The sequence below is a fragment of the Geospiza fortis genome, unplaced genomic scaffold (genome assembly GCF_000277835.1).
Source record: "Geospiza fortis unplaced genomic scaffold, GeoFor_1.0 scaffold325, whole genome shotgun sequence".
Taxonomy (NCBI): Eukaryota; Metazoa; Chordata; class Aves; order Passeriformes; family Thraupidae; genus Geospiza; species Geospiza fortis.
This window is the reverse complement of record NW_005054427.1, coordinates 864642-888996: the sequence shown is the minus strand read 5'-3', so window position 1 is coordinate 888996 and position 24355 is coordinate 864642. Positions and strand designations below refer to the sequence as shown.

At 37.1% G+C, this 24355-nt stretch overlaps 1 protein-coding gene across 4 annotated transcripts in view; it reads right to left on the bottom strand.

Annotated features, from left to right (window-relative positions):
• The window catches only part of AOPEP (aminopeptidase O (putative)), a 184684-nt gene that overhangs the window by 32806 nt on the left and 127523 nt on the right, over positions 1–24355 (bottom strand). The window contains exon 14 of one of the 4 annotated variants that reach the window (XM_031061827.1): positions 22456–22818. The exons of the other annotated variants lie outside the window; for them this stretch is intronic. Within the exon in view, the coding sequence (XP_030917687.1) occupies positions 22756–22818 (63 nt within the window). The 3' untranslated portion in view covers positions 22456–22755. Of the gene's footprint in view, positions 1–22455; positions 22819–24355 lie in introns of those variants that run through there. 4 annotated transcript variants of the gene reach the window in all.

Here is a 24355-nt window from a genome sequence, read left to right as displayed (position 1 = left end):
AGCGGAAAGACATCTAGTTCCACAGCTGCTGTCCCAAAGCCTTTGGCACTTTAGAAGACAACTGGCACTGAACACTGCACCATGACTAGCAACACAGATTACCATATGGTTACCTGGTTTTCAAGTTTTTTGTCTTTCCCACCACAATACCCATGAAATCAACCACTACAGACTATACTGATGACTCTGAGGCAGCTACTGCAGATTGCTGCCCAAAGATCACAGCCAGGCACTTCCTCCACTTCACAGTTCACTCAAAGCACACCAACTTCTTGAAAAGGCACCTGATCTTTTCAATGAGTTGTCCCAAAACTGGCACTGTCACCTAAGACTGGTCACAAGCATCACCACCTCTCACTCCAGATGTAGGCCAAGTTTCTCAGTTTTCCCTGCTCTACTACAAATACATAGCAAGGTGTACTTAAAGTAAAAAAAAAAAAGCTACCACTTCTACCTCCCAAAAAACCCTTTCTGAAACAAAATGCTTCACTGCATACAGCTCTTTCCAGGAGCAGAGAATAAGACAATGAAATACATGACAAAAGTTAATTGCTTAATACTTTTGTGAAGGCTACTCAAATCCTATTGTGATGAGTGTGATATGGAACAGAACAAGTGTATCCCACTACTTTTTATTCCTGATTTTAAAAATATGGATAAGGTTTTAATTTAAATTGTTGCAAAAGACAACTAACACTGGAAAAAAAACCAAAATCAAGCCCTTAAAAGATCTGAGAACAAGTGTTGCACAACATGGTTATTATGCCCAGTGCTATTTAAAAAGATATTATAATTACTAGCAAGGATGTCACTGCCAAATTTGCTCTTTTAAAATCTGTATTTCAAAATCTATATTTCTCCTATATAGGAGCATTAAAGCCAAATATAAAAATAATCCAAGCTCAAACTTGCTGGACATGAACTTTTCCAAACTGCAGTTTGACTTGTGGATTTTTTAACTTGAAGGAATGCAAGTGGCTTGAGACAGCATTTGTATACTATTAGTGCATGCAGGAACAGAACTTCTTAAAAAAAAAAAGCAAACCAAACCCAAAAAGTTAGTTGAAATACTAATGTTTTAAGAAGTAATTATGAGATAAAATTAGTTTAAAACGCGGTAAGTGCTACATTCTGCTCATGTTTTTCAGATGAGACTTTCTGTAATGTCCAGGATGATAGGTGAATCATTAAAAGCAATCAGGAGCTATTTCATCTCATGTACTAACCAGTAGTTTCCCATATCAACACAACATTAATAATGACTTTTGGATCTTTACAATGGATTTGGTTTTTGATTCATAAATATAGCTTTGTGGGGGAACTCTATTCAATTTAACAGAATTGCATCAAAACACTAGCCTCTGAACAGCTGTCTTTAAAAAAATACCCAAAATTAGTACATTTTGTGATTATAGAAATGTGTGTTGATTTTATGAAAACATGACAGGAGCAGAAAAAATATTTTAGACATACTAAGTAACTACTAAGCTGATAAAAGAGTAAGAATAAAAATATGACATTTAAGGCATAAACCCCCTTATAAATTCAGTCTCACAGAAGAGGTAAAACTAGAGGCTTTAAACATAGTAATTTCATGCAACTTTTTATGCTCATTTATAATACTGGTATATTATATAATGCATGTAAGTATATAAAGATACACTCACATAATAGTTTAACTATTTTTTTACCTGTCTCCAAACAGTGATGCTGGTGTTTTAAGTTTTTGTTTTTTCTTTGTTTGGTTGTTTGGTTGGTTTTTGTGCATCTGTAAGGAAGATTCAGTGAAGTGCTTAAAAAACTTGATTTCATGCCTTCCATCCATTAGATTTATGCATCACATTGCAGGGTACTAGGAATCATTCAGCATAAAATAGACTACTAGGAATCACTTAACATAAAAACCTGCAACTTGATTTCCAGACGCTGGGACAAAGGCAAGTTTTCATGCTGAAATCAAAGAGGGTCCTAGGTTCTGCATTTTCAAATAGAGATTTTCTACCATATTTTCCATCAATAATTTGCTACAACCTTCATTTTTAAAGATATGTGAACATTTCCAATGCTTTACAAATGACTGACAAAGCAATGGTAAAAGCAGTTGTTGCATAAAAATTAAAATAAATCCTTAAGCAAAACACCTAGACTAAAGTTGATAATTTTTATTCTGTAAATGTGCAGAGAAACTATTCCGTTTACTGTCATTACTTTCAATATTACCTTTCTCCTTAGAAAAAGGGCCTAAAACATGTTAAGCAGAGAGCACTCCATATCCTGCCCTGTGCATTTTTGGGTTCCACTCCAGATATTTTATGCCCTACTTCAGCCTTTGTATATGGACCTGGAGAAACCAGGATGGGCTACAGCAGGACTTCCTGGTAAACAGGTCTCAAAGGCAGATTCGAGACAATCACTGCTGTTGACAGCGGGGGAGCCTATCCTCCACCAAACATTCATTTACTTATTTCCAAGATTGCATGCTATTTCACTTCTACCTCTTCTACCTCAGGAAAGGAAGGGGAAGAAAGAAATTGATTGCCGAGAAGGATACCTAGAAAATTTGCTGACCTATGGGCTCATTACATACTTCTGAAGGAAGGAGAGCCCCCATTAGCTTCAAGGGATTATTTTTTCAAGGAAGGAGAAAAAGATCAGCAGTTCATCACTGAATTTACATAGAAATGTGAAAATAATCAAGCAGATAATGCCAGGGAGCAGTTGGCCAACTGTACAGCAGCAGAGTATTATTTATAGTACAAATGGCTGGATAACCACTAAGTGCAGTACTTCAACAGTAATTCATAATCTTATCTACAGTTGACTGAAAGTTGGCTTTAGCAAGAACCTGCACTGCTACATACAGTGACAGCACCAAGTTATTAATATAAAGGTTTTAAACAGTGAAATCCCACTCTAATTTAAGAAATGGCTGGATAACAATCATTTAAACCTAATTTAATGTAAGTAATGAATGCTTTTGAATACTGAAAGGCAACCTATTCCACAACCTATTTGTACAAGCAAAATATCTGTTTAGTATGCGTCTTGTTCTTAAGAAGCAAAGGCAAGCAGCTACTCTATCAGCTCTTTTATTCTAACTAAGTCAGTCTCTTTCATTTTAGAAACATGTGTGCTGCTGCAGCAAAAATGGACCTTAAGTTTCCATTATAAACTGCAGTTCTCAGGTGTTTATAACTTCACTATAAAAATTTCTCTCCGGAGAGAAACTTGGCATTAAAGTTCTCAGTTTATAAAAGATTGTAAAAATACTATTTTTATTATTATTTTTCCAAATAAAATTTCCAAGATGTCTTACTGATTTAAGACAAATGTCTTATCACTGAACTCCTAAAACAGTTTCATTTTCAAAAGTTTCATTTTTTTAAAAAAAAAGTTTCATTTTTAAAAATGAAAACTTGACAGTTGATTTCTTCTACTTTGAGTCTAATGACATTTGCAAGTCTTCAAAATTAGGAAAGCTATGGTAACATAGAGCAAACAGCTATGATTAAGGAATACTTTCCACTGGCAAAATTAACCCTTCATAGTTCTGTCTTAAAAAAAAAAAAACAAACCAAAAGCATTTCTCCCTTCTCTTTCAAATTAAGCAGTAGAGATTTAGGTTGTTGTGTGGTTTTTTCCCCCATGCTTTAACAGAATCCCCTGAATATGCCTCAAAATCCCAACTACATCATCACCTACACCAACAATACCCCATGACAATCACAGTTGACGTGCATAATGCTGCAAACACTCAGGTGTAATTAACTTGATGTGCATGAGTACGTCCACAGAAAGAAGCAGCCTATTCTTGTTCTTTAGTTTATGCATTTGTTCCTCTTAAATGTGCCTTTCCCAATGACATTAGAGGGCTTAATAAATGAATGGCAAAAAAAAAAGTAGAATTTTTGTTTTGTTTGAAAAGTTATTGCTTTTTCAAACTAGTTCAAAACATATTATACAGACTTTTGAGGAATTTCTGTTAAAGCAGCTTATTCTTAGCAGAATCTAAAGAAGTCATTAATTTGTATAAAACTTTAGCCAGCCCAGCCTGAAAATACACTAAAATAAACAACTTATTATTGGAAATTTAACGCTTTTTACTACCCTGGCATTTTCAAACACAGACATCTCAGCTCCAACAATATGCTGCAGTTTCTGTGCACCACTGACCCCAGCCTGGGAAGTCTCTGCAGCACCAACTTTCAGATGGATACATACCTGTAAGTCCCAGAAAGCTGGGAACCAGGCACACTCAGCACCTCTGCAAATTAAACACCTCCCAGCCAGAGTGCATACATTGTAGAGGCCTAAACAAAGCAGGCACTGTACACTGAAATATGTTTCTCTTCATAGTTATTTCACCATTGGTTGTTACAAGGGCGAACTGCTGCCCACAGTCAGCTTAGCTATGAATCACTGTGTCTGTCTTCATTTTGTCAATTATCTCTGCATAAATTCCAGAAAGATCCGCTCTAAAAAACAAAAAGCATGTTAAACTGTCACAGATTTCACCATTAAAACAAAATTTGCCTTGAAAAAAATCCAAATAGGCATACCAAGCTGATCACATGAGTATTAGAAATATTTTTCCCCCTGTAAACTTTTCCTAAGTCAGTATTTCATATACCCCTAAAGTCACCGAACAGATACCAGCTGTGCTGTAAATACTCAGTGGCACTGAGAGGTAAAACACTGTCATCTGAGTTTTAATGTTACAATTGAACTCTGCAACAGACACTGACATTCTTTCATAAACACACCTGAAACAAGAGATTAATGATAAATCCAACTTCTTATCAACTTGTAATTGCACATGGGCAATAGAGGCAAGAAGGCAACATGAAAGGAATTTTTTACTGATACTCAAAATGAGCACTGTAACCCATAACAGCTGAATTACTCCATGAACTGGTAAAGCACATGACAAAAGAAATGCACTGTTACTCTAAAAAGGCCAAAAGATGAGAGCATACTTACTGCAAATGCAATTTCAGTTCTACTCTGTTAGCAAGAGCACAAAGTCCTTTAACCTGATTACAGCTGTGCTGTGGTGCCTCTAATATTTGTCTTCTCTCAGACTAAATACACAAGCTCTTCTTCTTAATCTAAATCCAATCACAAACCAGTCTTGGATATGCTCCACCCTTGCAATTACGTCTTGCTGTCCGTGATCATATTCCACTTCTTTCCTTCCCTGTTCCCTTTGCATAGTGTAGCCGTTTTTATTCAATGCTCTTCTGAGAATATTATGTCTCCTCTAATAATTACACTAATTAGAAATTTGAATTTTGGCATTAAGCAACACAAAACTAGTTTTGACAAATCTTACAGTTCCAGGGGCAATAACAATGTAAAAGTAAACCACTTTTTCGTCTGCCTCCTAATATATTTGCATTTTTTAAAGTCAAGACCAAAAGAAGACACATTACCCTCCGCTTTCTATAACAAGATGAGTGTGTCCATTTGCAGAAGGACTCTTAATTTCAGGTACTAGTGCACTGACTTCCAGAAGCATAGCCAATAAACACATCCTTTTACTTTAATAGCTGAAAAACCAAGCGCACCAAGGTTTGCCAAGGACAGCACATATTTCACAATCTTCAAAAGAACTGCATTTTGTTTTATTGTAAATAAAATTTTAATGAAAATAAAATCAATGAAAGGAATTAGCCTATTGCAACTGTAATTTCTGCTAATTATGAATATTATATAATTTGCCTCCTTACAGTAAATGACAAGTGCTGGTTTCTGATTTCACAATACCAAGCCCAGCTCATAGGCAGTCTGACTGGAAGAAACAAATGCAGCAATGGTATTTTACCAGGTCTGTATCATTAATAAAGCCAGTATAAATAAGCAGCCTTTCCAGTACATACCGCCTTTCATTATTACCCTTTGTAGTCAAAAAATATTTGCCCCAATAGAAGCACAGTGTTTACAATACTGATTAGTTTTGAATGTATCAGTATGGAGCAAAATGGGGATCTGAACCTTTCTGAGATGTGTCTCAAGGAGAAGAACAGGAAGGTGACAACAAAGACATGCTGTGATATTAACAGAAAGCAATTTTTTTCACAAAGCTGCCTAAGTTCCATACAGTGCTTAGGACTGTTTTTCTCTGGAAAACCTGTTTTCCCTTTTTTCAGTCCCCTAGGGATCTTTGACCATACAGTTTGAACTGACTTGAAAAGTAATGCAGGGGCAGAGGAGGGAGGGGCAGGGGAGAAGGGTAGTGGTGCAGCAGGAGACAGACAAAAGCCAAACTGTTGAGACTGGTGTTTTCAGCATTTACATGGCTAAACTTGTATTGCCAAGCCAAGTAGAGCTTATTGGTCTGAACACCGAAAATTACTGATTTATGCTTAGCAACCTTGCAAACGACAACCCTTGCTGCTCACAGTAAGGAAACCAATTTAAGGGCCTCTCAATGTATACAGTACTGCCATTTATATATTTATTTTTTAAGGCTCAGGTTTCCAGTTCCACCAGTAAGTGCTTGCTTTGTAGACGCATGACACTGTGGTGATACACACACACACTATATATCACAGCACAGCTCTAAATGCAGCAGTAGACAGCAAGACAGATTAGTTTAATATAGATTTTGGGTATGTAAAATTGCAAAGGATAGAATGGAAGCTGTTGAGTCAGCCTGTTGAGACCTCAAAATAATGGGAAAACATACTTTTAGGTGGCTTTTTAGTTGTTTGTTGGATGCCTCTCCCCCTTTCCTCTTACACTAACTACTGTTTAAATCAAATATTGTCTGTCTTTTAAAGAATGCATTGTAGGTTATTAATAAGAAAAAAATGTGAGTTCCATTACACTAACATACTTTCCCTTTAATTAATTTTTTTAAAGTATTTATTCATTATATAGACATTGGGTTGCTTGGTTGGGATGTTTTCCTTTGGTTTTGATGATTGGATTTTCCTCTGTTTTTGGAAAGTTTACTTAATGTTTGACATCTCACTGTTTCCTCCAGACAGTCAGTTCCTCCAGTCAGTTTTTGTTTTGTTTTGTTTCTAAATTACTCACACAGCAATGGGGAAGAGAAAAAAAAAAAACAAACCAGTAATATTTTTCTTTTAAACCCTCTCCAGGAAACTGGGTTGTAAAACCACAAAATCTGGCAGGGTGTCAAAGCAGGGGAGTATATTTATATTTTTATATAAAGCTGAGGTTTAAAAAAAAAAAAAGGAAAATGAACATACTTTGCTCAGTTGAAACCCACGATTGTAGAGGGAGTGAGTGGTAGGAACAAAGATTAGTGCTACAAAACTGAGAAAGCAAACTACAGCCGTGGAGAGGCTGTGTGGGCGCACATGAGGCCACCTGCCCCAGCAGCAGCCATGCGTGCCGGCAGCACCGCACGTGCAGAAAATAGTTCTCCTTGGCTCTCCAAAGCCAGCTCTAAACTCCTTCTGTGCCACTCTCCTGAGCTCTGCCTAAAGGCTGTCAGGGGTGTTGTTTAAGAGAGACAGACAATCATACTTGGAAACTGAGAATCAGCACAATTAAATTTTTGTTGTTTGTGGTTGAAACAATTGAATTCAGTTGTGATTCAAAGCTGTAATAGAGAAAAATGCAAAATTCAAGGCAGAACATGATGCCGCCTAACACCTACAGAATGATTTTCTCAAACTATATTTTGCTGTTATTCATTTTCTACTATATTTTAATTTATAAACTTTAATAAAAAGAAAATAAAAAATAATAGGTGTCTATAAACAAAAGTAAAATGGTGGTAATTACTATGAAGCAACCCCATATTTCTATTTCTTAAACAAAAACATTCAGTAGCTCACAATCAGCTTTTATCTGAACAATGGTCAAAGGTGTGTTTACTGTATTGCAGAAGACAGAAGTACTATTCACTGAAATGCATTTACTACTCAATAAAAAGTAAGAAGAAAAACAATATTAGAAAGAAAGTCAAGCATGGAGACTACATGCTCAAATCAAATCTCTGCATTTTTCCACATTAACTCTGGTGCTAATTTTCCAGCTATATTAGCTTACCCATACAATTTCATAATTAAATTATATAATGTGACACTTCAAAAAACACATTAGGTAAACATCACAACACTTTAATTCAGCATAAGAGCTTGGCCATGTATTTAAAATTAGTTGCTATTCCTAATACACTACTACTCTGGAAAAAAATGCTACAGTGAATCTAACTATAAATCAAGTTTCCCCAATTATACAAATAAAGATATAGAAAAACTCCTATTTTTAAATACAGGTTTTATTACTCCTTGAATGGAGTAACAAGAGAAATTACTGTTTAGATGTTTAAAAAGCACTTTTCTTTTTGCACATTTGCAGCTTCATCACAACTTGCAAACAAACTATGTTTTGCAGAGCAAACTAGCAGGAACTGATGTAAAATGCTGATATAATTTTGCACTACTTTTCTGACAGGTGTGCATACAATGCTATGCTGTAACTGGGAAAATTGTAAATCCATACAAACACTTCAAGAATAAGAAATATAGGATTTTAAACAAAATATATTGACTGATACTTCCAATAGCTGATGAATTCTGACAGAACAGATCTGACTAAACTGACTTCAGGCTAAAACTTTGGAAAAGGACATCAGAGAATCATCTGGTAACAACAAAATTAAAGAAAATAAAAAGAAAATAGGTGACAAGTTATTTCTGATAATATTAACATCAGAAACGTTTTGTTACACTGTGTGGACTATCTAAAAAAGACGTGTTCACAGTTTTCAGAAACTAGGGAATCTGAGCTGCAACTCCCTTGCTTTGCACTAGATTTGTATGTTAAGCATTTCAGACGTAACCAACTTGATTTTAGCAGCAGAACTTGTTGAGACAAAATTCCCACAGATTTCAGTGCAACTCATCTGCAAGGATTGCAGGGTGGAGCACACAACACCTTCTGAGTAATCATTTTAAAATACACACTGCGATAATTTAAACTTATTTTGACATTTTATATTCTTTGGTTAACTTTTAACTTTCAGTGCAGTGCTGAAACACGAAGACATTAAAGAGCATAACATAAAGCATAGCGCTTGCAGGGAACAGACTTGCTCAAATTTGGTAGAGGTTGAAGTCAACACGTTACACACTCCCAAACACCTTGTTCACGGATTTTATTATTGATGACATCTGCTCACTGTGTCAATTCTTATTGGGCAATACCAAGTATACTGGTATGGGTCAAACTAATTTTATATATAGGAATAAAAAGGTTTCAAAATAACATATATGTGCAGAGCAGCACAAAATTATGTAACCTACATGCCAATAAAGTGATGAAATACAGTAGTTATATTTTCCAACTGCAACAAAAAAGGTTTTTAGAAATCAGCATGAAGCTGCTGTGGAATCTAAACCAAGAAAGCATGTAACCAGTGCATAAGAAGCCTGTATTATCAAGCATGTATTATTTTCTGACATATGTTTTGATCACTGGAGATGTGCCAAAAAAACTTGTTCTAGTAAATTGACTTTAGATGTCTCAAAATGCTTTAGAGAAATTATTTGTGGCCATGAAGGTAAACAGACAAATGCTAAGCCTTGACTTCAGCAACTGGAAACAGCAAGATTTGCATGAGGAAGCTGTGAAAATAGGAACATTGAAAGGCTTAAAAATTAGGTCTCAGCTCTACCCAAAATACAACATACTGTTACAATAAGTTGTCGCATGAGGAAAATTAGAGGTTTTTACTTATACACACACTTTGAGGCCAGTCCTGACACCTTTACATAGCCGTATCTCCAGTATTTTTGCTTGTACAGCTGTGGCAAAATGATATCTTCTCCACTTTTTGTAGTATTCCTTAGTGGAATTAGGAGCAAATGCAGACAGACAGACAAGCCCCCTGTAAGCCGTGTCAATATTGGCTTCTGAGTTAAAGGACATACATTCACAGTGTCTATTCTATATACTTCCAGCTTTGGAAAAGGATACATGTACTTTTGGCATATGATCTTGTATGCAAAAAAAGATTTACCAAATGGGAGAGAGAGGCTTAACTATTTATAGCCTCTTTCTGAAGAAAGGCAACATGAAAACAAAGGCAACCAGCAAAACAATAGGTGGGTGAAATTAGCTTATTTGCCTTGGTTCAGCTCCTACTGGAAAAGGCATCCATAAGGCAAAAGCTGCACTCACAACAATCAACGTTGAAAGACAAGGGAATGAATGAGTGTGGAAATTGAATTACACCCCCCTCCCTGTAGGTGGTCCTTATGGATGAACGTACGGCACCACTCGTGTACATGGTGCATCTGTTCCCTGGACACAATCCTTCAGACTGCAGCTTTCTCAGTATGATGTTATTCAAGGAGATAAATACAATTAAAAAAAAAAAAATCTCTCTTTGAAGCAGCAATTTAAGATAAACATCTATTTGCAACAGACATTTGCAGTAGGAACTCTCATTGCAGGCCCTACTAATCAGATTTGTGCATGATTTTGTTTCCACTCAGGAAGTTTAAATTAATTTAGTTGTTCCTGAACAGTGTTCCTACAGAAAGATGAAGTATCCAGTAGCTCACAACCACAATTCCTAGCTCCACAGCCACATTTGCTACACAGTTAGGGTATGCTGAAAATTTGTTTGCTTTAGCTTAGGAATTACACAAGGAATTTTTACTATTACACTGTTATCCAATGACATTCAGTTTTTAGACTTGTGTAGATTGCCTAGAGACTGAAAAGTGGAAGAATTCAGATCCTCATGTGTGCCAGATTACCATCTGTGAGAAAATATCTGGTGTACTTCCCACATTGATGAGACTCTGCCATTAATGCAGCTCAAAACTGAGAAGTTTGATGTGTTTTCCCTGCTATTGTCTGCTTTCAAATTCTGCATTTAATAGCAGTGACAATAAATATACTAATAATTAATACATGATTATTGCTATTATGATTCTATGAACTTGCAGTCCAGGACTACTTCTAATTTTAAAAGTAGTAGTTGGTAATTCATTTTGTGCATAGAATTAATTTTGTAGGTAACAACAGGCAGGACAGAAACTATGATGAAAAATGTCAAAACAGGTAATCTATGAGGCACAAACTGTTGTCTCACAGTGTTTTTCAGAGGCTTTCAAAACAGTTTTTGAATAAAGGCCCTTCTTCCACTTCAGCTGTTCCATAATTACATGGAGGACTCCTTTAAGACAACTAGAAAATCGAGACACATGACTGTTAAATTTCCTAATTCTAGGAGTTCCACTATTCCTTTCAAAATGGAAAGTATATACTGACATCCAAATTTAAACGACGAATTAAGATAGTCAAAATCACTGATCGAGGCACGTCTAAATAGATTAATAACTCAGTTCAGAGGGTCAAGTCTGTTCCTTTTTGCATGCCACTTCTGCTATACACTTGAGGGCAGGTATCCTGAGATAACCCACAAACAGTCTACTAGTGGGATAGAAAGAGATGCTTTGTTCTTATGCAAAAATTCATGGCATGGCCAGTGCATTGTTAGCACTCTCTTTTCAAGCAAAAACAACTGAATGTTTCGAATTGCTCCCTGTTTCTAGACATCAAAATTCTGGCTGGTGTTTCATTTAAACTCACAAACTGCTATCTATGGATGCTAAGCAATGCGCTCGGGAAATACTGTAAGATGAAGCTGGCTGAACTCCTAGAATAAAAAAGTTTCAGTAGAAACTGGCATCTCCCTGTAAATTACAGTTTAACCCCCCAAAATAAACAGGAAAAGATACTATTACCTAATGTCTGAAAATTCAGAGAATATATTCATTCATGGAAATACTTCTTGCAAGTGGCAAGAACTAAAATTACTTCCTCTGTTTATTACACAGTAATCAAGATATCCAGGTATCTTTTTAACCTATGCCTTCCTGGAAGTAGTGCATTTTTCCTTTTAGCAAGGAAAGAGAACATTTTCTTGGCATAGGTAATATTACTAACAAAAGCATGTTCAACAAGACAGAACTGGACACTGTTTCTACAGAGGCATGCTATAGCAGTTTCCAGTGTGATCCCAAAGATTTGCTGATTTCCAATTAACACAGCTAGGCAAATTTGTGCAACTAGGTAAAAATGTATCCTATGTGCTTTTAACTGTATTTTCAGAGAAACAACTTCATTTGCAAGCAAGAGATCCAGGATTTATTCACTGCAAATCTCAGTGAGTCATTTAATCCCATGACAATCACATCATCTTTCAGATCATTCATGTGGCCATGACTGTAAATGCAGTGTTTGTGGCCAGACCAGACCATCCTAACGTTCATCCTACGTTAAAGCCACAGGCACAATCAAAGGAACTAAATAAGAATGGCCCCACCAGGACAACTTTACATGCCATGCCTATAGCCTGCTGCTTCCATGCCTATGGCTTTCTCTCCATGTCAAGTTTTATCAGCCTTCATAACACCTGAAGTTAACAGAAGTTTCCTTCTCAGAAAAATAAACCACAATAATCCCAACATCTGCTCAAAGTAAATTACCGTGTTGCTTTATGTCACAGTAAAACTATTTTATTTCTAAGACAACGAGGAGCCACAGAAACCTTCTGCGCAATGGAAACATACAGTCAGATCCTTTTTTTGCACTGCATTACTTTGATGAAGTGAAGGAAGGGCTTCTGCTCTTGGGAGCCTGTTTACAGGAGAACTGGCATAGCTACGCACAACCTGCCCCCCAAGGGATCTTCCTTCCAGAAGCATAATCTGGTGCACAGTACTGATAGTTTGGGCAAAGTCTCAGTCCTAATTTAAAGTTTAAAACTAAATCTGGACCCTACTGGAAATTAAAACCTCTCTGCTCTGGCTTGGCTTGATTTGATGTTTTTGTGGCTTAACAAATCAGTAATAAGTATTCATTAAGCCCATGAAGACACATGTTTACAGCAAATCGGTAAGTGCAAGTGTAGGAAGCACAGACACTTTTTATCTAGTTGAAGATGTCCCTTCCATGGCAGAAGGGTGTACTAGAAGACATTTAAAGGTCTCCTCCAACCCAAACCATTTGGTGATTCCGTGATTTTTCAAAGTACCGTGAATCTTAATTAGCACTGTGTTTTAACTTCAACTTTGGTACTCTAGCCCACTGACTACTGCATTGTAGCTCCCTTTTGTTGCAGCAGCACATTCACCAGAAATAGAAAGCACAATTACGGTTAGGCCACATTAACTTGCTGAAATTAGACTCAAAACCATCTCTTTTTGGATTACTTCAATTCTTGTATGAGTCAGCAGCCAGATAAGTAGGTATTAATTTAGCAACCAAATCACCCCAGAATATGTGAAACAAAGTCCCTGTTTTCTGGTAGCTCAGGCTCAACTAGCCTTCCTGTTACTTCTGAGCTGTATATGTGAGCTAGGATTGCACAGAACACAAAATCAGAGCAGGTTCCTTAGATGTGGCCATTCCTCTCTACAGTCTTTTCAAGCCACCGTTGAACATGGATATGTTGAACATGGATATGTTCACATGAACATGAATATGACTCTGTATTATCTCTGTGTAAAGATAGCCAAACAAAAGCCACATTTATAAGTTAATTCAAATAATAAATTCATATAAAGTTAAAAGATTGGAATGGACCTTAAAGAACATCTACTCCTCAATGCCTTGTGCCATGGGCAGAGACACCTCTCACTAGACCAGAGTTGCTCAAAGCTCCATCCAGCCTGGGCTTAAACACTGCCAGGGCTGGGGTACCCACATCCTTCCTGAGCAACCTGTTCCAGTGTCTCGCCCCCCTCACAGCAAACAATTTCTTCCTGCTATCTAACCTGATTTTCCCCTCTTTCAATTTGTATTCACTACTCCTTGTAATAATTTGTAATCTTATAATTTTACATCTCTCAAACATAAATCATTCATGCTACATTACACAACTATGCCCTCAGAACACCCCACATTTAGCAAACAGGATTATTTAAGGGATTGTATATTCATAGATACATCCAAGTATGATCAACAGTAGTCAAAAGCACAGAAATGTTACTTTCTACATGGGTTTTAGGCTGAGGGAAAAACCACAAACCTGAAACACCTAACAGTTTTAACCTGGAATCTGAAAAGTATAACCATAGTGTTCTCTTATTTTGCAACACAATGAGAATATTCTGTGTGGTACCACTTCTAATGAAATACATATGATATTGAAACCAGTAATACTTGTTTCTGTCTCTGAAATAGAAGTCTACTCCTCAGCTCAACAGTCTCATAATGATTGAGAAAATTTTACCTTTATATTTTATGTGTTGATAATACTGCAAGAATTTAAAAAAATAAGTTTAAAAATACAAGCAAATGAGGAGCTAAAGAAGATCTTTTTAAATATTCAGTAATGCTCTTCCATGACTTGATTTATTTCCAGATTGACTTCTGACCTTGTCATGGTGCTCAAAGACTTAGGGAGAAGCTTGAAAGAAAAGACAGAAACAAAGAGATTTCATGCAAGTCCTTTGAAGGCAAATTTGTCTCTCCTTTTCCTTAAATAAACCCTGGCTGCAAACTAGAAACATAATTTTTAATACCTTTTGAAAGTAGAAATAAATTTAGCTTCATGTTTACGTGGTGAGAAGAGAGGAAAAGAAATACTGTGAGCTACGAAGACTGCCAATAAAAATTTGAAGCTATGGAAACTTTATAATTCTGACTAAATTCAGTTCGGCCATTCAGTAGCTAATAGCAACTACTATTTCTTTGAATCAGCAGTAAAAAAGCAGGGGTCTGGCCCATTGCAACTGTCACTTCCACAAACATAATGAAGAGGTTACTTATATTTTCATACTGCTCAGTCTACAAGAACAATAACATTCACTAGATGCTGCAGATGGGGCATCTCATGATGCGGCAACATGAGGCCAACACAAATGCAGTTGCACCTCTCAGTTATGTTGCCATCTTTCAGTACCAACCACACAACCAGTGTGGATCATCAAGCTCTTGACATTCTGGGTGGGCACAAGGACCAACTCCACTACAGCATCTGCTATAAATGCTGTCTCCTTGCCTTCCTGAAATGGCCATAGGACATGGTGGAGCTTCTGCCCTCTGTAACAGCTGGGTCTATGTGAAAATGAGATTCTTCTAATGAGAGTGAAATGCAGCAGCATTTTTATGTAAAGGATTAAGAATTTAGGGAAAACACAAGTGAATTTGGAATTATTTCAAAGTATTCACATTTTCTCAAAGTAGTAAAGTAGTATTTTGAAAGTCGATAAACACAGCCCTCTCCGCTTCATTTCTAGAATAAAATGACTGTATCCAAAGTTGTCATACTCAACTATCTAGGAAAGTTGAAGGCTCCTCCTGACAACTTTACAGCAAAAGACTGTTCAGACATGATGACTTAAGTAAGACAGCACCAAAATCAGCAAGTTCTAAGTTTATACTAATTTCAGATTCTGAAAATAGAAAGAGATTCATACATAAAGCAAACCATATTCTCCTCTCCTCTCACTCCGAAGGGACACAGCAACAAAACCAACAAGAAACAAGTTAGTTGTAGTCAACTATGGTGCATAATCTGAGCACTATATTTCATTTAAAAACCATCAAGTTTTGATACATAATGCAGTCAAGTGTCCATAAAACTCATACAAAAAAGCGCATTCAAGAACACAAGCAGATGGTAATTTCTAGCATCAACCTGGAATCCAAAAACAACTGCAGATGCAAAAGGCTCAACTGTCAACTCTCTTGGGCCACCACTTTTTTCATGGGGTAAAATTTCAGGTGCAACACCCTGCGCATCATCAAAATCAAACCCCTTTGCTCAAGCAAAAAATAATTTCACAGAAGTTCTATTTATCTGCCACTACCTTACCACTGGGGTAGTCACAGTTAAATATTTCACAGCATCAACTGAAGACAGCAGAGAACAAGTTAGGCTTCTGTCCTCAGATTCTAGCATGACCATATTCAGAAGAAAAAAAACCAACAATCCCTCCATTATAAAGAAAGACTCCAAGAGACTGGGAAAACCCTGGTGCCCAAGCAACACTGAAAAAAAACCAAACCCCCCTTTTTTTTTTTTTTTGTGTTGTTGTTGGTTGGAGTTTTTTGGTTTTTGACAGAGCACAAGAAGACCAAAACCCAACTGAGGGGAATCCTACATTTGTAGCAGGAAGAGCTCTAAAGTATGGAATTTCTCAAAGTCATTGCTGATATCATGGGCATAAAATTGTTTTGTGTCAGTAACTTAGAAAGAAACAAAGAAATAATTCAGTAATGGATCTTCATGCTTTGACATCAAAACAGCTGGAACTATGAAACACTGCTTAACAGTTAAGCTCTGGACAGGACCGTTTTCCAGTGCTTAAATTCAACAGATTGGCATTCAAAGGATATTTTCCACACTCTCTTTTACAGGTATTCTCTATGCAAAAACAAGTTTGAAATAATACACACTAGCCAAACCATAACAAGTTACACAAGGGGAAAGAAAAAGCCATAGAATAAGGTGGGTAATATTGTGCTGCTCAGCCTGTGGGGCAAAGAACACAAGTCATTAAAACACAGTACCTATCTAACATGAACAACTAAACAATAAAAACCTTAGGCATTTAAAAAATTCTAGGACCACACTTGTGAAGTGATCAGTAACAAAACTACAAAAATTTTTTCCTTTTACCTTCACAGAACACTATCACATGAAAAAAGATCATGGATCATTCATCTACAACTAAGATACATTTCCAGATGGCATCACTACTCACTGACTCCCTGTGTCACAGAGGATCTGTTATGTTTTGTCATGGGAGAAAGTATACACCTAAAAAGAGTAAACTAAAATACCCAGTTGAACAACCTTTGATCACACTGAACCACTGCTTCAGCACAGATCCTATGACCAATGTGCTCTGACAATAATGCAAAAAGTGCATTACTACAGCTAGTTAAACAGTTGCGTGGTTTGCAAAAAAAGAAAAAGAGATCTCAAAGCAATAAAATATTGCTGTCTTGGTTCTGTTAAGAGGACAATGTCCTTCTCCCAGAATTTAACTTAGATGTAGTGTTTCCATCTGGTTTTGCCTTAAACAAACCAGCTAAGAACACAAATAGGGACAGTGGTGATGTATACAATGCTGCTGCCATTAACCCTCACCTAAGAACAGAGGAAAGGGAGTCTACTGAATATTCTGCCTGAGAGATGCTGAGGTTGCAATGTACACCTCTCAGGAGAACATACCCCAATGGTGCAGGCAGGTGCAGACCCCTGGGCCCTGCTCCTTTGAACACCACTGCTTCATTTCAGTTGAGGCATTCACTGAGACCACAAGAAGCAGTCACCTCATCCTGTTCTAGGCCACCAGAATCGAAGTATAATTTTTTCTGAGTTTTTCCACTCATTTTAATTTCCCTACCCCCCCCCCAGTAAGCTCTGATTAAAATCAAAGTCCCAAAACAAAGTATTCAGCAGAAGTTTTGACATTTTCCTCAGAGCCTTCTGCTCTGAGCCTTACTACTCAAAATATATGCTAACTATTCTTGAGCACAGTAGCACCATACTTTGAGGGGTAATCTAAATCCCTCCCACAGTACAAATTACATACAGTTTTATTTGTGTCCCAACTTGCAGGATGGACATGAGCTGACACAGATTTCACATGTGTCATAGCAATGCCATTTTGCTATGCACTGGCCAAATTTTACCATCGAGATCATTGCCTGTTGATTGTAGTTGAAGAGATTCTGAAGTCTTTTCTGCTGAAGATCAAAGTCCCTGACATCTTGCAACTAGATGATGAAGTTTTAGTGGACAACTGAAACACTGTTTCAGGGTAAAACAAAGAGTTGGTTTTGTCTAAATGCATTAGTTAATGTCCAGACCACAGCACAAACAGATTTTTTAGGCATACTCTGGATATTTATACAAAACAAATAAAGGGTTAGCTTAGATGCCAGAAAAGCTGCCAGGAAAGCCAAAGGAACTACAATTAACAATGACTGTTCTTTGCAGGAGGGATAAAGGGATAATGAAAAAGCCATGCAACTTCTAAGCAATACACTTTATTTCAAGAAAGTACATGCCTGAGCTCAAGAGATGACGTGAACATGGAGTATATTTAAATACCTACTTGTCTTATAGGAAGTATTCATGTATTAAAATACTCAGGACTGTACTTTATTTCCACCTATCCACCAAATCCTTTCCAGGGCTAAAATCAATGTTACTTGGAAAATGGATACAGCAGATACTTTTTAAAACAAGGTCTATACATAAATCAATGGCTATCTGCATTTTCTGCCTTTTTTTCTTCTTTCCTTGTTTCACAAGGAAATATTTTGTGATTGAGTACAGAGTATTGATCTACTCTATAGCCTCAGCTGGACATTGCCTTCAGCTCCCACCAACTGAATAACTAAGCACAGATTCTCAGTATGTGAAAAACTTTGGATTACCTGAACACAAAAGGAAACACAGACACCACTTCTTCTGCTGTCAGGCTAAGCAATGTTTCCCAGTGTACACTTGCAATGCTGGCTATAAATTTGGCATCAATCCAAAACCAACATGCTTAAGAGGTAGTGAAATAGGTGCAATGCACAGGTGTAAGTTGTGAAATATCTTAATGGGAACTGTAAAATTTCTTTATTTCCGGCTGAAACTTTTCAGAAATTAAGAAAGTACTATATTAACATCTCCTATCCTAAAGCTTATATTTTGAAATAGTTTAATTGTGATATTAAAGAGCAGTTTACATGAGACAGTCTTTCATATTAGATGTGTAACTTTGAAGAAAAAAAATTCTTCACATCTGATCAATACAAATTCTAAGATGTGCATTGCAAAGCAGAGTGAGCAAAGGCATACATTTCCCAATAGCAAATACATTGGCACTGTCTCACTTCTAAAAATCACAAACTAATATCCAACCACAGTATTTTACAACATGAAATAAAACATTACTTGTTACTTTTCCCAATGGCTCTCTCCACTAGATAGTTCAGGCTTCTCTCACAGCCCCCACAAGAGATCCAACTAACCTTCAGACAATCACTTGAACAAGTTCAACAGGAATTGAGTAAATATTTTAAAATTCAGGTTCAAGATTTATTTTCTTCTATGTATTTTACTTTTAGAGGCTATTGCAGATCACTTCTTGTGAAAATACTGCCAAACTACACGGTCAAAGCCGAAAATCTTCCAGCGCAGGGCACATCACACCACCATGTACAATAGCTCTTACAAAAGATGCAGCTACTCCATAAAACAGCACCAGGCATTACCAAGATTCCTCCTGCACTCCTGCAGAAGCACTGTCTCCCCTCATTTGCAAGAAGGGAAATCATCTATGGCTTCTTTTTTTCCCCCACCAATGTTAGAAATCAGAGCCTGTTCTTTGAAAGACACACCTTCATCAGCTATGTTGTACGCACGGTGTAAAATAAAACAACAAAGCCCACCATGATTGCACAATTTCTTGGCCTGCAAAGCAATAAAGCATTCTGCACTCAGAATCTGCCAGCTGACATCGCTACAGGGTGCTTCTGTGATGAATGCAAGGATTGATTAAAAGCAGCCATTCTTCACATCCTATGTGCATATTACAAGGGAGGAAAATATTACAAGGGAGGACAGAGAGGCAAAGAGACAAAAAAAAAGTAAGAAAGAGAACAAAAGAAAAGGGCCAGCAGAAACAAATAGAGGGACAGATCATAACTGCAAATCCCAAATCTTTGTTTCCTGTGCCTATCAGATCCCCAGAGAATCTATGGAAAAGAGACATAACACCTCCTTTCTGATGCTCCTTTTTCCCATGTTCTAAAGACTTCATTGGTTCATATCATGGAAGACCACAGTGAGGCTGGGGGAGCTAATCAAACAACTTATTTCTCCAAGTTCTGTAAGGAAACTTGGAAGGGCAGTTCATACTCACGAAAGAATTGCCTGTAAGCTCTGAAAATTCTGAAAGTTTGCTAAGATGGAAAATACCATGAAAAATTATCCACAAGGCAGGTAACAAAATGAGTTCAGCTTACTTAAATGGCCACTGATCTACTTTTGCTGACAGCTACAGCATCCATGATAGCCAGAGACAGGCCTCTTGAAGGCGAAAACCTTCAAAGTTATGAACCATGCAGATACATACCATCCATACGCATATATGTACCTTGCAGCAAAATACTTAGAGAAAAACAGTGTTTTCTTCCTTATCTATAAGATGTCAGAGAAAGGTGTGACTCAGCACCAGAAAAATCTTGGAACAGAGTTAATGCAATTACCAACCATGAGAATGAAATTTTTTCTGTCCTTTAAGGCTGTGCATAATGTCAAGCAGAAGCTGCTTCACAGGCCACTGTACTTTCAGGTGGAATATGAGAGATCATCACAACTTGCTCTGCCCACATAGGCAATGCAAGACTTCTACATTGCTGCTAAAATGGGATGTCAGTTGTGTTACCCAAAGTCCCTAAGAATATTGTCTTGGCTCTGTCCCTTCTTTTCCATCATATGCTAAAGTTCATGGCAGGGAAACAGAGACTAGTAAAATGTAATATGATTAATTGACAGAAATTAATTAACAGAAACATTCCCATCTCATCAGGCTTCTCTCCCAAAGAGGAAATTAAGTAAAATACACACTTGTCAGAGTGTTTTTTAGCTATACATCAGCAAACTAGGTGAATCAAACCTAACTTGAAATTAAAATTATATCTGTTTACTTTTAGGCAACTTAAAAAAATTGGCTCTTCATTACGAAAGTATAATTAATCTTATCTAATGATGCAGACTCAGCATATTTGATTACTGCCAGCTACTAGACTAAGAGAAACAAGCTGGGATGAGTTTCCACCTATATTTTAAATTGGTCTGTAAGGCAGTTTGAAAAAAATACTTCTGTCTAGTTAAAAGTATTATGCACATGCACTCTGTGGGAGAGGCCAAGCAGCATCTTTTGAAGTTGGCTTAGTCCAGCTTTGGAAACAGCAAGCATGACTACAGCAAGCGTGACTACTAAAACAACTGGACAACCTGAGTGGAGTTCATCACTAACTTTGTCTAAATCAATATAACACAGGCAGTGTTAGTTAACTTTGAGGAAATCAAAAGATAAAACCAGTCTTTTTCAGAATGTTGAAAGAACAGCCTGCACACCTCTGATATGACTTTCCTTAAGACTTTTATTCACAAATAAAAACTAGGAAATATATACTGGCAGATTTTGTATTCTTTTCGATCCCCTCACAAGATATTTCAACAGTTAGCCCTAGAGCTTAATTCATCTAAAAACCTCATCAGAATGTATTTACTACCTTTGCATTTGTCCTATCATACACAGCTTTGCCTTATCACATTATGTTATCCTATTTGAAAGTGTGAAAAAGCAAGATACATCAGAAAGTCTTGTTCATGCCACACTGCAGTGAAACAAGAGCACCAAGTGGCTAACGCCACAACAAATACAACTTTATGCCCCCCCTTATACAGCTGGGCATGCAGTAACTGCAGTAACCATACAAACCATGGTTATCACACCAAGAATTTTGAATGATCTCCAAAACTCCTCTTTGAAACAAGTTCTGTATTTTTATGCTCATGTAAGTAATTCCTGAAAAAGTACTACAAAGTGCAGGAGAGAATGGATAGATCTTCAAGGCTGGAAGATAAAACCAGTTAATGTGTGGCCAACCAGCCCAGTCAGGGGCAGAGGTCTACAGATCATATACTGGAAATGGAGCGTGGAGCACATTGTTTATGTTGAGTCATTTGTAGGAAACCTAAGGGGAACTAGTTTGCCTAAAGGCATTCAGTTTATCGGCATCAAAAGGAGAAACTGACTTACACATCCTGTTTCCTGCTTATTAGTTGCACCCAGCATCCTACTTGTCCCTTTGACACTACTGTCTGAGGATGATACAAGGTCACACAAGCAAGAGCTTTATTCCATCACAACGAAGCATCATGCAGCCAGATTGTGTTGTTCCCAGAAGCATAAGAATCTATGAAGTCCATGTTTCCCCTCAGTGTGGTTGATTGTCAACTCTTGCTCAGAAACTTCTAGGATCTTTTTACAGAGAGAGATCCCCTGTGTCTAACAATTCACAAGCTGTATTTCAATTTCATGATTTACTGACTCTCCTTCCTCTATCTAGCTAGTGTTTACTGGTTGTCTTTGACATCTGCCTTTCTCCCACACCTGATTAAAACAAGTGAAGTTACAAGAGAAAACATATGCGGGTTAACACATATGCATTGAAATTAGATTTATGTGAGCATATGTTATAGGAAACAAGACTAAAACAATCTTGATTCTTTCAGGAGGTGAAAGACAGCATCCATAAAAATCTCTGAGGAGCAACTATTAATACCACAATATCACAAGCCCTGCCCCTGCAGTTACCAAAGGAATTTCCTGGAAGCTGATCAGCTTTCTTCCTCTTCTCTGAAATCAGATGGGAATGTCCTTGAAGCAAAAATAGCATTGTAGGAAATTATAACTAAGGAAAAGGGTAAATGGTAAAAAAAGAATGACATATAATTTAGACAAAAGCCTTAGTCTAAGTGACCCTACATTGCCATTCAAAGCAACACAGTGGTAGAAGACTCAATTTTCATATCTAACCTCTTCTCTGGTAGTTGAGCTATAGAAGTGTGATCACAGCCCAGGGCCTGGACTTTAGCAGAAAGGAGAGAAAAACCTGTGTTGCACTAGGATAACTTCTCAAGTCAACTGAAGTACAAACTACCAGCTATTAACATTTCTATGCCTTAAAGGATCTTAGCTAAAGAATTCAGTCTCGCCTGAAGACAGACAGCTACTCCAAGGGCTGTGAGATCATGCGTTGACATCCTGAATTGTGCATGCAATGCCATCCTGCCTGTAAAAGAGAAGAATACACAATGTGGAAAATTATCTGGCAGTCAGTATTTAGCAGCTCAAAAAAAAGAGAATTGTAATAAGTCACCCTGAATAACAAGATTACTACACAATGAATGCAAATCTTTCTAACAATAAGTAAAAAAAAAGACAAAAACTCCCCAAACCCCAGAAAACCCCTGAGAACAAAAACTCTAAGACCTATCCATTGGTAACATACAAATGAGATTGTACTAGGTCAAATTAAAAAAGATTAAAATATTAATATGTCAGCATGTATTAACAGTTTTAGAGGAACTAGGTCCTTTTGAGATTTCATTCTCTATAAACTGGGTAAAATATCTTGGCTAACAGTCAGTGGGGAAACATCAGTCAACAGAGATATTTGTAGTGCAGATCTATGAGGACAGTCACTCAGCTCTTACATTCAGGAGTGGGAAGCCTCACAAGACTCTTACATAGAGCTGCCTACTTCACTGAGGGCCATCATTCAGTTAAGGATGCATGAACCCATAGTTTCCCCTCCCAAGCCTACACAGAGCTGCACTGTTTCATCTGGAAAAGGTGAAGTCCAGAGGAACCTCCAGAACACACAGGAATGTTCCTTCATTGTAAGGAACAACAGCCATGACAAAATAAACATGATGGCAGAAGAACTCTGAGTCATTGGCTCAACAGTCAGCAGAAGAAAACTTTAAAAATATCTTGACACCAAATTTTAATATTGTGAAAGCAAAGTACGGACCATATCTGCAAACAACTATGAAAAGTAATGCAAGTCACTAAGCATTCCTATTCCTTCAGCCATGCTATGGTAATGTGGCTGGACAAACACACCCTCTGTTATTCTTTACTAATCTCTCTAAATGGATCTTTCTGAGATCACTAAATGAAGTGGTATTCCTGCACTCTGGAAAAGACCCAGATACTGCAGGGTGCAGCATTCTGTCTATACATATTGTGCAGTGTCCCAGGACAATTTACATTCCTTACACCTAACTCACTGTAATCTGAAAGGCACAAACACTGAACCTGCAGTGAACTACTGGAGAGCTCAATGACTTTTCTATTTATGCAGCTGAATTTCTCTAAAAAGTAAAACAATAGCTAATGTATATGGACATTAAATTACTCTTTCAGTACCTTTTAAAAGAGACAATTATTTGTCCTGCCACTGTAGTATGGACATTTATGTAGGTGATCTAGAATAATTACAAAACTATTGAGCTTTTTCATAAGCTGTTGTAGAGTTCTGTATTGCTTATGCCAGTTCAGTACCATTGCATTCTTCAGGTTACCTGAAGTTTATACCAGTTCAGATTTCCATTAGAGAAAATATATGTAATGGCATTTATTTTAAACTAGCACAGATTCATTGCAAGTGTACAGTTAGCTTTTTGTTATATAGAGTATTGCATTCTAGCTTATGGAACCACTGAAGCTAAATACAGCATGGGACTAAAAAAAAAAGGGCTTCACTCAAAACATATAGTACTCCTCCATCACAGCTGACAGACGTGTTTTACTCAGTCCTCAAG